General features: G+C 46.5%; 1 protein-coding gene across 6 annotated transcripts in view; it reads left to right on the top strand.

Moving 5' to 3' along the window:
• LOC124301224 (transcription factor AP-2-epsilon) overlaps nt 1-18,005 on the top strand; it is a 205,393-nt gene that overhangs the window by 146,162 nt on the left and 41,226 nt on the right. For 4 of the 6 annotated variants that reach the window (XM_046756018.1, XM_046756016.1, XM_046756015.1 and 1 more), the window contains one exon: nt 9,562-9,936. In XM_046756018.1, coding sequence (XP_046611974.1) covers nt 9,562-9,936 — 375 coding nt within the window. Of the gene's footprint in view, nt 1-1,288; nt 2,341-8,723; nt 8,745-9,561; nt 9,937-18,005 lie in introns of those variants that run through there. The other 2 variants (XM_046756019.1, XM_046756020.1) reach the window with 2 other exon arrangements.

Below are 18,005 nucleotides of genomic sequence, written 5' to 3'. Positions count from 1 at the left end.
ATGAAGAGAAAGCAATAAAGTCCTGTTTTTTCACAAGTATATCTGTACAAGCTGGGTTTATGTAAATCAAGAAGTGCGTACTGCATGAGTCAGTGACACAATTGTAAAGAATTGTTGGAACTACAAGGCCTTCGAAGAATTGCAATCGAGTTGTCCTGGTCAGCGTTTCTGCCGGACCATGACCTGGTCGTCGTGCATATTATTGTCTAGAATCGAGATCATGGATTAATCGCAGAATGAAAATTCAAACTCAAGAACATAAGCGGTGTTCGTCCCTTAAAGGAAGAAAAAAAGAAAAAAAAACAGATTCGTGCATTGCATATCTTCCTATAGATAAATCTGATATGGGAGGGAGGTGTTGTTGTGTGAATTTGTATGGAAGGAACAATGGAAAGATAATGGAACCCAAACAGTCGTAGAATAACAATTCATGCGAGTGTGAAAGTGTTTCATGGAACAATTAACGTGCGGTTTTACCAATTTCAACGAAAACTTCACCAGTTTGTGGGGCTGGGGTTCACATTGAAACGAAGTGACGAAAGCAACGTGAAATAGGTTGGATATACCGTTTTTGGCCACTTAAGTACATTTGCAGCCATACAACTGATTACACATATAAGTGAAAGTGAACAGGTTACAAATGGTACAAAAATTTCCGACGATTACAATTTGTGTAAAATTTGATTCCGCAACTATAACCAAGACGTACCTATCTACTAAACAGTTGTGTCAAATTTTTGTCGTTGTAGGACACATACAACTTGGACGACTATCCGGATAGTCGCACAGATTTACAGCAGTCAGAAACAATTTTGAAACGTCAGATAAGCGTGGGTGTAAAAAAACAGTGCAACTGCGGCGAATCTCAGAGATCGACTTTCGGCATCGGGAGCTTCCGCAGCTCCCGAGCTGAATAGAATGTGAGGAAAAATACGAATCGACGATCCCGAAGATCGGAGGAGGAATCCCGCGTGTGCGTGTAGAGATTTGAACCCATATTCATCGGAGCATAGGATAAATACTTGCGAGCCCCCCTCCTTCTGCCCCCATCAGTTTCCTCCTCCCCCACCCCCGTTTGTCCGGAGGTTCGCGCGCCGACGGGGTATCGCGTGGCCGAAGGGGCGTCCCCTCGTCGTTGGAAGTGGCGACAAAGTCGGTGGTGGGGCTGGCGGCCACGTGGTGGAGAGTACCCTCGGGCAGGATTTCGGCCCGTTCGAGTTTACGCCGCATATACCGTACGAGAACGGCGCGCATCGGTGTTCTATAGTCAGTAGTAGTAGCTCCTAGCAAGAGCACCTGGCAACACGTCGCCGTCGTCGTCGCCGTCGTCGTCGTCGCCGTCGTCCTCCGTTTGTCGTTTTCCATCCGCCGACCGAGGTCGCGCTCGGTTCATTCGCAGTCGGGCGAAGAGAGACCACCCTGGAGCGATCAGCTGTTCGATCGGTTACGATCGCCGAAACCGGCCCTGCAGGGTAGAAGACGGAGGCACGCACACCTCGAGCCACCGACGGTTCGGGGATCCGGAGGAACAAAAAGAGGAGGATAAAAGAAGAAAAAAAAAAAACAAAAAAAACAAAAAAAGAACGACGAAAAGAGATAAACGATACGGCTCTGACCGTCGCCTGTCTTCCGCCTGAAACTGCGCTCCGTCTCTAGTCTTCCGGTTGCTTTATGTCCGATGCATTTTTTATCGGCAAATTTTTTCTCTCTCTTTATATCATGATATCGCAACATTTCGCACGTGATTATTCTTCTAGTCGATCTTTTCGGGACTGAGACTGATTTGGAAGTCTACTACGGCCTGCGACGTACAGATGCTGAATACCTCCTCGTTTTCTCACGAGACAAAGCTTTCTTGTTGTCGCCAAAATATGCACGTTCAATTTTGCCAAGCTACGGCACTGACGTAATCGCCGAAAACGCAACGGATGACAGGAGTCGACAGCGATAATTGCAAGCTCGCGTTTGAGTGATCTGCCAGGTGGAGGATTATCCGTAAACAAAAGCTCCTTCGAGGACGCTACTCGAACCCTTTTGAGTAGAAATATTCAGTCTTTTATGGTGCTTTCGGGTTTTAACCAAGCGATAGTAATCGTTAATTGAAGATTTTGTGATGTGCGTGTCTCCGAAGTGTGTTTGGTGAGAGTTTTTGTGACAAAGTTGGAGGGTGATCAGAGTGTCGTGTTCTTCGAGGAGGTGGCCAGAGAGGCCTCCTCGATTCAAACCGGCAAACTGGAGGTCCTTGGGGTATTTCCGCCGCGGTCAGAGGCGCCGATCGCCGACAAACTGGCCCTCTGTTACGCCCCTCATGTCGACATGACCACCGTCATCGAGGTTGAGGTACAAAACTATACCGAATCTTTCACAGAGTCATTTTATTTATTCCACTTCTCAGATAACACGAAACTGTTACATTCTGGCTTCGAGCTTCTGAAAATATTCATTATCTAGTCGTGATGCAATACAATCCGTCATCTCTGTAAGCGTAATTTGATCGTTCCTGTGACGACGAATACGATTATTTTGAGACTAAACTCCAAAGGTGGCCGTACAAAACCAGCTTGTGGGCTATTATTCGTGCTCGTTACGTTTCTCCGTGTGTTTCAATGTGATACTTAAATCGGTGAATATTCTGATGTGTAACTTCAATTCTGAATTATGTCAAACAGATGAATTATAACAAAGAAATTCGATTCGTATGTGCTTTTTCGTATTGAAAATGAAGGAAAAATAGTATGAAACTTATTAAACCGCCAGACACCAAATACCCCATGGTCCGTTTTTCTACCGTAGGTATAGCTTACAGTTTCCCCCGTTTAGGATACTTGTCAGTGTGGAATTGACGCCGTGTAACCCACGGGGTAACCGAACCGCGCTCTGAACCTTGAATGGAGAATCGAGTTCCAAGAAAATGTTCAATATTCTATCGTCTTAGTGTAGGGCAGCGACAGTATCTGCGGCCTCTCTCTGTACGTGTAGCACCTTATACCTGTGTGCGATTGAAGAAGAAAATCGTAAATAGCTTAAGGAACTCGAAGCGGAGGCTGTCGTCTCTGTATCCATGCTATACAGGGACATTGTCGACCAAACAAACTTTAAGGCCTGTCTAATAAAATCGCTGATCTATTCGAAGGATTATATGCAGTATGTTGCATTCTGAAAAGCTGTGGTCAAGTCAACGATGAAATCCTGACGAGGAAGTCGCTTTCATTTTCAGTTTTTTCTCGCAATTTTTCCTTGCGTAGGCGTATTTTATCATCTGTTAGAATTACGGATACGTACAGGACCAGTGGAGATTTACGGTCGGTTCTCTTTTACACTGGATGATAATTTTTCAGATCTCAATTTTCGTACACTTTTTTCACGTAACGTATTTTATCAACTTGAGAGAGAAAATAACAAAGCAAAACTGGCTATTACGTATTTAGTGGAATTGGAAAAATATGCAAGAATTCAAGGAAGTATCATACATCAGATTACAAGGCAATTTTTGATCAGAGTAGTTTATTACCTTGGTAATTCGATAGGTAGTAAATTGAAAACTTGAGTATAGATGAGAATCCTGCTATTAAGTGAAAATCGTTATTACAAACACCAGTACATTAGAACGAGACTATAGTTTCGGAACTTGGAACCTATCGAGGTATCTTACTTTCTCTGTATCTAACCGAACAATTTATTGCCGTTACGTATTTTAAAGGCAGGAGCGTCTATTCGTACAGGTGTAAAAATATTTGTAGAGAAAAAAGAGAAGGAGCTGATATCGGAGAAGAAAAAATACAGAACCTAGAAAAAACAGAAAAGAACGAAAAAGTTGGGTAATCCGCTCGCACCGTTCATCAGATTCATGTATCATTACCTTCGGATAAACAGTGATTTGAGTCGTCGTTTACTTTCGGTTCAAGTGCTTTGTATATACATATAGGTTTACGTATACGTGAGTATATTCCGTGATTTCACAATAGCAAAAGTGTGTCCATATATCTATAGCAGCGATTTCCAAACTTTCGAAACGGAAAATTTTGTCACGATGTAACCCGTAAGTCCACTAGTCGCCTTAACGCTGAAAACCACCCTGCTAATTGAACGACGCATTCCATAATAGCCAGCAATCTAATCCTATTTCTCCAAGTATATACTCAACTGCATTCTGTAACTGGTGAAAATTTCACTGTTCATTCGGTGTCGCGAGCAGTGTGGTCACGTCAAAGGAAATGAAAAGTTTCAGAATGAATTTATGAAAGGTTGACGCAGGGAAAAAAAAAGAAAGAAAATCAGATAAGGAACTTGTGAAAAGAACCGTATCCATCTACGCCTGCAGAGTAAACAAATGTATTTTTCAAAATTTTTGACATTATTTCATATCGTCAACATATTTTTTTATGTCAGGCGCTGCGTGTTTTCATGTATTTTTCAATAGCGCAGAACCGTCTCTCGGAAACTTTACGACCGGATAGAATCGAAAGAATTAGGAAAATACGAATAGTTCAGGAATGACAGTGCAAGGTAATTCTTCGACAAATGGGAAAAACCGCATAGTTAGTCACACCGGAGCTGATTGTTTTTCGAGGACACTCGATATTGATGGTACTTTTGAAAACCACTCCCCATTTAATTGGTTATCAGAAATCAAGAATTCACAATCATTCTCGAAATAATTCCGACATGACCGAACGCAAGCCCTACGTCTGCCTTTTCCATGCTGTAGAAATGCTTGCGCAACTTTTGTAAAAGTTGTCTCCGCGACCTAGGTATTCGTTATCGATTAATTAACAACCGCAACAGCATTAACTTCGGCACGAATTTCCTTAGGCATTACACGGCGCACGGTTCCGTAAAATGGGGCAAAAGTCATGCCCGGATTCACGTATCTCTCCGAGATGTTTCAGTCGTGACATTAGCGAACCATGAAACGAGGCAGTCGGAGACAAAGCGATCGTTTGCTTCTCGGGAGTTGCGAGACTCGGAATAAGATATCGCGAGTTATCCGGCGAGACACGCGTAAAGTACCTTAACGTCAGTATAAAGCTCGCTCTGCAGGTTAAAACTTACACATGAGAACTGTACGAAGGGGTTAAAAGAAGCCTGCATGCGTGGCTTGCGACGTTGGATTCGAGTCGGGTCGCCGAAAGATGGAATCGACGGATAGCCGTTCAGGGGTTGTCGCATGTCGGGAGTCCGTGGCGGCGGCGTAAACGTCGTCAGATTTTATCACGGTTCAGTAACGGCTTAACGCATGGCCGGGTGTAAGGTACCCTGCATACGCACGGCGTCGATGAAGTGGCTTCGTAGAGCCTCGAATGCACGCTCGGCTGCATTATCGCCTCTGGGTTAACCAGGACCGAGACGTCTCTTTCGATACCTGCAGCCTGCAGTGCTCTGTGCTCCGCTAGCTTATCAGCTATACATCTGTCTAACAAACACCCGAGATGGTCAGATTCGCAGATTAGAAGCTCCGGTTATCTTAGACAAGTCCATTGTCTTCTTCTCGCCGATCGGCGATCTCGCTCCAGGGAGGTATAAATTGTTTCCCATACGTCGTTTTACCGTCCACTTATCTAGTTTCTTTGACTTCATCTTCCAAAGAGATGATGCTGCAATCATTTACCCACTTGAATTCCGATCATGTACCGTAGAATGCTACTTTGGGGTTTGGATCATCTTAACGAGCTTACGCGTTTGAAGTTTGAGTTTGATACCTGTAACGTTGCAACACAGTTGTCACCACGACGCCGCACCCTTGTCTTTTGAATGCAACGCTGGGTGTGTACACAACCTCGCACGTATGATGTGGATTACGTAACGGGTTGATTAATTCTCAAACCGGGTAATATTCTCTGGAATTCATTCCACGGCGCGAATCATATTCTCGTACGAAGCCCTCGTAAAATTATCATTTTTCTCAGTACCGCTTGAATATTATAATACTCTGCATATCAAGTATGCATAACGTCCACGTGGCACGGTCGAGAAAACCAGTTCAGCTTTGTATGTAAGTTGCACGAGAAACGACGAAAAATGATTGGAGACAGCTCAAAACCTGACCCGGGGGGTCCTGACAGCAAGATATTGGGGATTCAAACAAACTCGGTACTCAATCGGTTCTCGAAATTATATGAAACACTTTATTCGTTACAAAACTCTGTCGCATACGGACGACGAATGAGAAATTGAAATCTTTTTATGAATTTGAATTGATCTCATTGCTTCGTCGCGATCACAAACGTATTGAATCCATTTGATGATCGCACTACAAATTCTACCTCACGATGCCGAAAATTTCCTTGTGACTGGCTATTGGTGGATAACTTCAGGCTAACAACGATTTTATCAAACGACAACAGCAATGATTTATTGTTAGCTAGAATGGTAACGTTATCAGTTCTTGAATTATCTACATAATTCAGTTACGTTTTACGACCGGAGTGCTGCCAGTGTGGTGCTGAAAAAGGAATGAAAATCGTTTTATAACGAGGCATTTGAATAAGTTTAGCATAGACGAGAGTTCACGTCATCCTTTGATTGATTTTACGTCCATTAGATCGTTCAAGCGGCCAGTATAATATTCATTAATCTATTCCGAACACAAGTTTGAAAACTAATAAATTTCAAATAATAAAGGTAGAATTTCTTCGAAAAGTTATCTCACGGTAAAATATATTCCACCGTTCTGTGAAATATGAAAAGTTCTCCGTCTCTCTGTCCAAGCCAAGAACTCACCGGCATAACTTTCAAAAAATGACGCGCACTTGTCCGAGGAACAATGTAGGTAGGTGCACATCGGACTCAAAACAGTCAGAATCATCGAGTGTTCGAGCCGTGGCGCGTATATATATACGATTCCGTCGGTTGGAGCCGACCGGTTCGACTAGCGGTACTTGACTGAAGACCAATTAAAAGATTTCGTCGACAGTTTAGATCGGCGGGGTCTTTTTCTTCCTCGCAGGTTCCTGGCCTCTTCCTGTCCGAGTAGTTCGTCTTTCATCCTCCTCTCTCGACTCGGCCGCGCTCGCCGACTTTCTCCGGGGAGACACGTGAAACCCGCGAATTAACGAACGGACGGGAATTCCACTGGTTTTTCGCTAATCACCGGGGCACCGCGTTCCCGCGATCTCGCCGCAGGCCCGAAGCGCGCGATTTATGAATGATTCGATATCGGGTCCTGCCTGCCTGCCTGCCCTGGAGTCCCCGAGCCACTCGGCCGCCTTCCTGCATCACTTCATCACTCGTAATAACATCTTATACAGTCTTATCTCGGGCGGAAGGATTCTCTGTGTGTCTCTACGCCAGGCTGCAATCTCACGATCGGTGCACCGTCTTAGGGGTCACACCAGAGTCGGCTGCAATGGCTCCCTTACAGCTGATACGGTAAATCGATATTTGCATAGTTCATACTTCACTCCCAGGCAGCGCTCGGACGACCCCCGGGCTATCCTCGAGATTTCAATGCCCTAGGGTGTCCCTTCCACTCTGACGTATACATATCGTGCGCGCTCGACCTCGGTGTCCGTAATTATATGCATTTAGTGTGCATAAATAATGCATTCTCAGCTCGAACCCTGCGATTACCACATCCGAATGGAGTGTTAAACTTTATAGACATTTGTCAGTCAAGCATAACTGCGCATAATTTTCACTTTATGGTGTCTGGTGTGATTTTGTGCCGGCCTAAACTCGACGCGCGAGCTTCCCAGGTTGAAATATTGACGAATCTTTGGGCTACAAACTTCTTGATTTTTAATGGCAGGCCATTGATTCTATTATTCACCAAACATCATTGGGTTGTTCTTAAGCACCATCAAATGCAAATTTTTAGTCAGTGGATTTCGATTGGAAAACTAAACTCCAGCGTCTCATCGTCAAAGCCCTTCGGAACCCAATCCATCGACATCTCAGACTGCGGTAAAATCATGGAATATTCACTGGAAAGAGCTGGAAGAATCCCGTACTTCGGAGCAGCCGATAACGCGACATCCAACGAGGCGTGGCACGGCACGCACGTGCCAAGTGCGCAATCCACACGAATCACGCATGATAATCAGGGAAGAGTGATTGTTTCGTTTCTGACAGTCATAGATAGATGAAAATTCGAACTAGAGAGTAGCGCGCTTTGCTGCAGCGGGTTGAGATCGGATCGGAGCCGGTCGGCCACAGGATAAATTCCACCTCTGAGGTGATCCGACTATCTGTCAGTCGACAGGAGCGAGAGGTAACCAGGCTTTGGTGATTGATTTCTCATACTCCTCAAGTCCTGCATAGAGTTTTACGCACGCGGCGTGGTGTCCGGACTTACGCAACGCAAGTACGTTCAGCATCGACACGCAAAGATCCAATCGACGCATGTACCCAACCGATGCTCAGAGGTGTGCCTGTAGTAGTAGGCCGATTCGTGTCGTGTCTCTGCGTTAGTGCACACGCACGACCCGCTCTTGCCGCCTCCTTCGCCTCTTTCGCACACACACACACACCTCCGCCCCCCGTCTACATACACGCACTGTCAAACACCCGCCTGCACGCATTTGGCCTTTGGCAATCACGGCAACATTAATTCTCTTCCTCCGCTCGCCGGGCATGTACGGAACCTGTCATAATATAATTACTATTCTAACGGCGTCTGTTAACCCGCGATCGGATTGGCCAATTCCGACTGCAAATTCATCGTCGACTCGGCTGTGATTCCGCAGCTACCGTGTTCGAGTCCATACGTCGCACCTTTTCACCGCTCTTTCTCTCTGTGTATGGATGTAGGTGCTTCTTTTTTTTCTCTCTCAAACAATATTCTCAACGCTGTCTTCTCGGTGAATTTCTGACACAGTGTTTCGTCGACTTCGAAGCCTGCATATTGGTGTCCGAGAAAGTGAGGACAAGCCTAACCTGCCTATTGACAGGGTTCGAGAAGGTATTGTCACGCGACAGCCGCTTCGGGTACCAAGCGATGAGGCCGTGACTATTTTTCAATGAGCACAATCCGATTCGTGATTAATAATTGCAGAGTTTTATGTGTACGTCTTCTTATGGGATAAACTTCGCGTCGTTTAACAAAGATGAAGGATATAACGTTACATACGAACATTGTCATCTACGTCGCTCTCTCAATGTCCACGCGTGCAAAAAGCACGAGAATGAAATCAAAAAGATCGTTATCAAATGACGGATTTTTTTTCCCGCAAGGGCCATCACATGATATTTTTACTAATCATTCTTCGGTACGCGTTCGCATTAACAATGTATTTGTTCGTACGATTCGTGGCTAAACAAACGTGCCTCACCTGCCGCTAACGAACTCGGTATCAAAACGTTAAACTTTCAACCCCGATGTGTGCCACACCGGATCAACACTTGCTGGGATAGCTATTATCCTGATAAATTGCTCACGGCCGTTGTGTTCGACGTCGTTCAGAGCCTCGATAGAAGGATGACGGCATAATTGACAGTGTTACAAGCTGCATCGACGATTTATAACTATACATCCCGAAATCCTAGCTTTGTTCAATTCACTTGCAGACCTCGAATTTTCCACTGTAAAAATACCTAATGTCCATGTTTCCTTGCAACTTTCAGGACCGTTTGACGGGACATGGGGGCATATCCTCGCTGGGCGGTGGAAACTCGTCACCATATTCGGGGGCGCACCACCACGGTCACAGAGGAAATGGAAACGGAGGTGGCATGCCGCACCACGGTGGCGCCTCGCTTCCAACCGCTTCAGATTTCCAGCCACCGTATTTTCCGCCGCCTTTTCCTTCGCACCATCACGCGCCCGCCAGTCCTCAGCACCCCGGTCTGGGACAACCTCAGCACCTCGACTACCTTGTTAGCGATCCGTACGCCCAATTGAACACGCTACATCAGCACCACTATAACCAACTATCCGCCGCGGTTACGGCCGGCCAAAGAAGCGGCGACCTCAGGAGGGACGCCGAGAGCATTCATGTGGTGAGTACAATTTCCCGTCAGTTTCTTACAACTGTCATCACGGGTGCCAGAACCGATGCGCCGAAACCTGTTCCAAGGCAAATAGATCCTACCGTCCCATTATTTGCAAGTCTAATTTTTCCGATCATGTGGATAATGGGTATTTTTTTACCCGCTGTGGTTCAACCGTAGCCGGTGTAGCACAAATTTACATCATTGCCAATCCGGGTAGGCACCTATATCGTCCGTTCGACGTATTCCAACGAAGTCCAGGCTCGGTACTCAGATCCGGTCACGTGCACAGCGTGCTACCTCATTACAATGGTGTAGCCATGGCCACGTACATTATCTACGGAGCATTATCCCTACTTAGGCGATCGACCCGTCGAGGAGTGGCGGGTAATAGCCGATGGTATCGATCGATCAGACAGATCGAACCCAATACGTTTCACCGTGACATCATTGATCCCAATCGCGATGCTCCCCGAGAAGGTGACTTTGAACCCCTGTCGTGATATTTACACACCTCTTGAACCCACTTCTTCACCCAGACCTGTCGGTTCGTTCGCTCCTAGATTTACAGGGCTCAGAGCGGTCCTAAACGGCTTCATAAAACTCTGGTTGATTTTGTATTCTGCTTTCCGTTGCCCGAAAATGTTGAAAATGTTTTTCAAAAATGTTGAATCCATCAATCGCCCCATCAATCATGTTTCAAGTCAGTTTTTTTCTTATCTCGATCGCCGAGGTCGGTACCAGTGAAACGATTCGATGGTTAGGATAAATGATCTTCAATCTCTAAAAAGTAAAAATTGGACGAATCCTATCTTTTCGGTACATGTAAACTCATACAGCACCGTGAAAATGACGTGGCCTGGGCCTGGCTAGATTAGGTCAGATTAGGTAAGGTCAGGTTATCTCGGAAGGAACGTGGAGATGTAACGAAACCTGGCTGTAAGGAACTCTGCGACGAGGCGTCCACGGTTCTTTCGGTTCTCTATAAAAAAAAAGGCACATTTTTGTCTCTATTTGGCCTACGCTCCTTGCGCCAGAGATTTATTAGCATACGTGATTCGCCCCGTGACGAGGTGGGAGGAGGCCTGAGACACGAGTCACAAGATACTCGAGGGGGCCAAATGTCACATTTCCATATTTTATTGTGACGACTATGTAGCGGGTTTACCGTTGTTCGCAAAGCCTTACTCACCGCCTATTCTGTACTTCTCCAGGAATATATTCTTATGTCGGCAGGTTGTACATCTTTCGGTATACACTTATAATAATTTCTATACGCATGACAAGTTTTACACCACGTACCTACCCAATAGTTTATTACCCTGTGAGTTCAGTCAACTTTTTCACACTTATTACAATACGATATTTGTTTTTCATCCTGTGTACACGATTACTGATCTTGAGAGGAAACGAACGATCGTATTTCATGATTCGTCAAATATCCCGCTCGTGAATTTTTTCAGCGTCTTTTAATTGCACCTTGTTCATTTGCATGGAAATCTTCATCCCGTAGACGCTTGTAGGATATTTCGTGATGAGAGGCACTAGTTGTTGCGACCGCTCGACAGAGGAAAGCCTCGAAACTTGGTACAAATAATAGATAGGGGGAATATCTGCAATTGGCGAAATGATACCGCAAAACCGCCTTCAGCAATACTTGAGAGCTCGAAGTCACGTACCTACCTACAGTATGTCTGCAGATCAATGCCGGGACAATGATTTTATTAGATAGGATACATTCGTAGGATTGAATACTCGAAATCGAATGTGATGGTACGTTTCTGTAACGGGTTTTATACAACGACCGGGACACATGTGTCTTTCGTGTTCTCCTCGTCGCGTTCAACGCCCACCACCTATCGTCATTAATTGGTTCCAGCTACAGGAAGAGAGACAATCAAAAAGGTGTTATGAGCCACCGAGTGAAAAATCTTTGCAGTGAGGTTCGCTCTACCTAACCTATTGTCCGTCCAAATACCCGGGAAGGAAGGTCTGAAACTTTCACGTGTTGCAGAACAGCGAGTCTCTCTTCCTCTCTCCCTCTCTCCCTCTTACGGTTTTCGTTCTGTCGTTCTCTCGGCCTCTGTGCCCGATAATAATAGAGACTCGCCCGAGCAGCGCTTTGCTTTCACAAGTGATGCTGGAAAAGAAGAACAGAGAGAAAAAAAAGTAATAGGAGAGGAGAAAGAATCACCCTAATTATCACCGTAGGACAGTTTCGCGTTGTGCGAAATATGCCGGAGGTGTCGCGTACTCGGGTCGATGTGCGAAAATGGGGACTGCCCTGATTTTATTTCCCTTGCTTTCTTTTTTTTTTTTTGCAACTCTACGACGAAATTCGAGCGGACCTAAGGACGGCCTCAGGTGAGCTAGGTTGGGATGGCCTTCGAGGAATCCTTCGAAACGAAATATTTCGAAAACCGCCGTGAACTTTGGCGGTTAAGTCAGGAGCGTTTCAGTCTCGTGAATAGTTGATCGCGTGTATAGTTGACAAACTATGCAACGTCGTCTTACCTTCCTTCCGATGCCCAACCATCTTCTTCGCCATTTCCGTTTCTGGACCGGTAAACCGAATGATCTCGGCTGAGTCATTCGTTGGTTTAAAGCTTCCGGTGAAAATAAATACTGACGTTCAGTGTCAGTATGAGCGAATTAATCGCTGTTCCTCCTGCAGCAAATTGCAGAAAACGCTGAGAGTAGGTTGGACTGCGATTATCGTAGGGGGATGGGGAAATTTTCGACCATACCCAAAAGCGAGTTTTAATCACTGAATCGGATCCTTTGGATCGAAGGAAGAATGTTGTTAATTTGATTTCCAATAAAAGCGAGCCGTAATCGCGTGCAGCGAAAAGCCTCCGTCGACGGACTTATCTTAGTCCAAGAGTTTAAGTTTTGTTTCGCTTATACAAGGTGCACGTCGGCCAGGGTGCAGAGTAATTTACTTATTAAGTTCTGGTTAGACCTTCGACATTCCCTAGAGGCAGATGCCTCGCGGGTTAGCTTTGAGGCAAATATGCCAAGAATTACCGAGCCCAAGACTCAAGACAGGCCGAAGGGTCCTTACGCCGATCCGTTAGCACTCAACCATCCAACGATGAGACGGAAGATGCGGCTGCTTGTCCGTACGGCCTTTAACAATCTATAAAATTAGTTCTTCGCCCCGTTTTTCCCCTCTTCGAATCACCGTTCATCGATCTGCAGATGCGGGGACTGATAATTCGCCCACCGCGGCCTTCGAACGCAACGTCAGATATATATGTGTGTTCGAAAAATACTGTTATCCGCGTGCAGTAAACGGCACTCCACTCATTGACGAATAAAAAATACTCCAGAACCAGGGGCTCGGAGCCGAGATGACAATGCTAATAATCAGCTGAGTGGCTTTCCGGACCACCCAGCAAACGGGCTTACCCTGCACCCTGTCCCGCGGATTCATCTGTCGATCCCTCTTTCAGCCCCTAGCTAGCGCGATCCCCGAGCGAACCCCATGCCTCTATCATTCGCCCCAGTTGATCCGCTCTTAGAACGAGCTGCATAAGCATGCAATGCTCAAACGCCTCGCATTGCTCGGAGCATTTTTACACGAGGGTATTTAGAGCGGGGAATTTTGGGTTATTGTGCCGCACCCCCTTCGGAGTTAAGTTGGACGGGCTCGGTCCACGTTTGTAAACTGCAGGGATGATCCTTTTCAGGTCCAGAGTCTTGCAGGATCCGTTTCCCGATCTGTTGCGGTCGACTTAGCTGGTTTTGCGCGGTTTCTTTCACCCGTATGAGACCGATTTGTATCCTTTATTTGTACCCTTATATACGCAACAATGGCGAGCGCACCGATTGCTCATCGTCAGCGTCACGAATTAGCGTTTTTGCACGCGTTGTGGGCAGAGAAACAAATTAAATTGACGGTAGAAAGTCGGTCTAGCTGCTTTTCGCGGGCGTGTAGCGTGCGGATAGCGGATATCCACTTCGTACGTTCGTACAGGCCGAAGAAGAAGTCCCGGGATGAAGACGTTTACTCGCGTGCAGGATGTCGCTTGCAGAGATAACCCGGCCGCGGGATATGGACGTAATATATCACTGATTTCATCAGGACGAGGAACTCCTTCCTTATTGTTCCGCAGCCTCCTCGTACGGATGCGGTGATGCAGGATAATCGCGTTCAAGTTTGTAAGAGAAAAACGATACGGACTCAAGCCTGGCTCGGGCGGGTAAAAATCATTCGGATGATCGGTCTGATCTACAACCAGTTTCAGGATGACGGAAGCTGCGGCGCGATCGATGAAATTAGTTCGATCAAGATAAGGAAAACTTATACTGCAGCTGTCTCCTGCCTATCTGCGGGTGTTTACAAGTCGATTCGTTTTGCCAACATGGTTGCTGGTTCGCGGTAGGTAGGTACTGGAAAAAAATTGCAACGGTCATAAACGCAACTTCATCCCGTCCGCCGCAGAGGTGAGCGCGTTTAACAAGAGAAAGGCGATCACATTTCATCTCATTAGTATCGCTCGGTGTATTATACCGGCTCCGTACACCATGTGTACCAATTTATAACCATCGCGATGTACGGGAGCGATATAATTCGCTCGATCATCCGATCCTCCTTTCGTGTGTATGTCGTTTATATCTGTACCGTTCATTAGCACGAGACTATCGCGTACTTTTTACCGCGTGAAAGTGCCACTCGGAGAATAAAACCTAATCAAACTTCAGCCCGACTGTCGCGAGGTTAGTGTAACCATATTTATTCGTTTAACTAGGTACGCCAGATGTGTTCTAGCCGGACGAGCTTCGTACGGACAAAATGGTACCTCGGTTCGAACAAGAGTTTCTCTTATCCCTGGTCTCGACCTTGACGACGCTGAATATTTTCACGAACCAAACACTTCAAACGGGGGTCTCAATTTACGCAAAAAAATGACTACACATTGATCCGCGAATATTTTTTCGTTCGGTGATCGACGAGCGTTCGGAAGCACGGATTTTCTTAGTTCTCTCCCTGGTTAATTGAGTTGCTCATTACACTGCAGCGCCGGTTCGGAGCATTTCACCTCGGTTGACGAAGACGTAATTCCCAGGAAATCACATCGCGATCACCGCAGTCAGAGATCATCTCGTGTGTAAGAGAGGGCAGAGAGAAAAAAAACTCGCCTTGGTCAGATTCTTCGGATGATCCGTGCAGGGTACGGACGACGGTGTGAAAAAAGTCTAGCGCGAAGCTGGCTTATCAATCTGAACTTTGTGAACCTTGCGACGCGCGACGCTTCGGGCAGGCAATTTTGTCGTCCACCCGCGGCATTCTGGCCCTCGGCATGTCTGCCTGCGAGAAGAAGAGGAAGATGGAGGCGGAGGGGGAGGAGGAGGACTTGTTGATAAAAGTATGGAAACGGCAGCGTAACAACGAGCAATAAAGTAGAATGCATTATCTGGACAAGGCATCGTTGAAATTTCACCTGTCTTCTTTGCGGAAATGAAAGAGCGGCGACGTCGCATCGTCGACTCATGGACGAACAAACAATTTGCCAACGGTCAACCGGCAGCTGTAAACCTACCTTATAGCTGCCGTATTCGCATTGTCGCAACTGCGCGACCACAGCTTGGCCCAAATCTCTGCTTTTCCTTCCATCCACTTGTCGTGGGATGCGATTAAAATTCTGTACGTATACGGCTTGCGTTTTAGTTCTTAGAAAACTTTCTCAGCTCAAGTTAAAGTCTTTTACCTCCTACCAGCTCAATTACGCCGCTATCTCAGTATTTCCTACGCTTCCGCTGCACGCCGCAACTTTATTATATCGCTGTAACAAATCTGCGCGTTTTTAAGATGAGTTTTATAACAAACCAAAAGAGAAGAAAACGAAAACGTTGTTATTATTTCTTCGAATTCAACCTGACGCAACTCGTATCGCCTGAACTTTAACCCTCGGATCCATTCACCCGAGTCAACGACGTGCGAGGTGGATTGCGTACGGGAATTAACCGATGAAAATGAACATTATAACTCTTGACCCGGAGGTGGAGTTTCGTAATGAATCAGAAAAAAAAAAAAAAATAGGTACTATTGCGAAGAATCGTCAGGAGCATTCTTTTTTTCCCATGCACCGGAGCATCGGTGTCACGATGTCAGAAAAAGGAATAAAAAACGATAATATTTTCGTTCGTTTTATCACAGATGAAAATTACTTGCGATATGTTCACTGCGTATTTTCTCAAGTTTCTGCAAGAAAATGAAAAATAATCCATTCATTATATTCCGATAGCTGTTGGATTCTGGATGAATTATCATGTTGAAAGTATACAATCTCCGACTAAAAGATCCTGCTGGGCGATGACGTGACTTCCGGACAGTTGGAAAGACAGTTCAGCCTGCTGAGCATCGGTCAATTCCAGAAATACGATACGCCAGAGGTTAAAAGTCACGTAGTATGAGGAATAACCGCTAAAACCGACATAAACCTGTGCAAAGTACGAAATTCCCGGCTTGCATTATAACCCTATCGTCCAGTCATCGTCGTAAGACGTACTCCACTGTGGGAATTGGGTCTCTCTTCTCAGTCTTGTCTCGTCTCGTATCGGAGTCCCTCCAGCTCGAGTGGTACCCACCTCTACATTTCGACGACGTATGCCTGGCACGAGATGCAGCAGCAGCAGCAACGGCAGCAACGGCAGCAACAGCAACTGCCACAGCCACCGCCGACGCGACGTGATCTCTTGCTGACGGAACTTGTTTCTCCTCGGGATTGCGTAGGTCTGGATATGTGTCCGTGTATACGCGGCCGTTCTCTATCCTTCGTAAATGATTCGCTTAGGCGGTAGCTGCGGAGTCGGTCTCACCGGTTTAGCCCGATGAGCTGCCGCCGACTCGATCTCTATGCCTCCGCCCCGTTTAATCGGTCTAGAGTACGAGAGATCTCGGTGTAAATCGACACGCTATCACCGCAGCACTTGACTTTATCTCACCGCATCCCCGCACTGTCGGCGTCTAATTGTTCTCTGAAAAGCACCATCTTCACACCTCCCGAATGCTGCGGCAGGTCAGTCTGCGGACCTGCGATGCGAAATTCTTTTCACAACGATATACGCGAAAAGTTGACGCTGGTTTCCGAGCGATCATCGTACCGACGATACGTGAGAATATCCGGAAGGTATCCGCATTCAAAGATTGTTGGCGCGGCTTCCGATGAGGTTCGAAAAACGGTAAGGTTGTTTGGAAAATTGGTCGCACATCCGTCACTGTCGATCTAACATTTAAACGCTACGCCGGGAATGATCACCGTGCATGATCCGACTCGACTTTAATGACTATATCAGGAATCACGGGAAAGAATCTTGGCTAATCGTAAGTGAAACGGTCAATCCGTGCGTGAGCCTAGCCACGTGATCTTTCCTCAAGTATGCATTCCCTGTTACCCGTTCCTGCAGTTCACCCGACAGCACAAGACCGCTGTATCGATGATGATAGGTGCACGCACAACGCGCGAACGCGGTAACGGGCACGTCGAATGATAAAGTGCGGGTACGTTGATCGGATTCCCGTAGAGTTCGTTGGCAAGCAGCGATTCGCCGAGCAATTATTATCAAAAGGTTGGGACGAAAGGCAGAGTCGGGTCGTTAATTATACCCATGGACTTGGAAGCCTCACCAGCCGCATCCGAGAAACCCGGTAGTGAGTGATTCTCGCGCGTCTTTACCGTCTGGCAAACAGGTCAGATCATCTTACACGTCGCCGCTGCACTTTGACCCGTCAGCTCGGCCTTCGCTGGTCTCCGTGCTCATCTTCCTCGAGCAGACAATTCCCTCGCTTAGCGTCTTGCGTGTCTGCCTGCCTGTGCGAGCGGTCTCTCCACGATCAACGATCGCCTCCCCCCGCCTCCTTCTCGGACCGTCCGAGAAGATACTCCACGATAGAAACTCCAGTGTCATATCTTGGATGACCTGGCGCTGATGGGATTCGCTTTGCCGTATGGTACCGCTAGTCTACAGGCCGATTGCATACTACATGATATCCTCGTACCGTCCGCAGGCTGGCCTAAATTAAGCTTTTTAAAACCGCAGAATCGTTCAATTGGCGTTTAGAGCTGCGTGCG

This window comes from Neodiprion virginianus, chromosome 3 (genome assembly GCF_021901495.1).
Source record: "Neodiprion virginianus isolate iyNeoVirg1 chromosome 3, iyNeoVirg1.1, whole genome shotgun sequence".
NCBI lineage: Eukaryota > Metazoa > Arthropoda > Insecta > Hymenoptera > Diprionidae > Neodiprion > Neodiprion virginianus.
The sequence above is the reverse complement of the archived record's forward strand: the minus strand, read 5'-3'. Positions and strand labels throughout refer to the sequence as shown.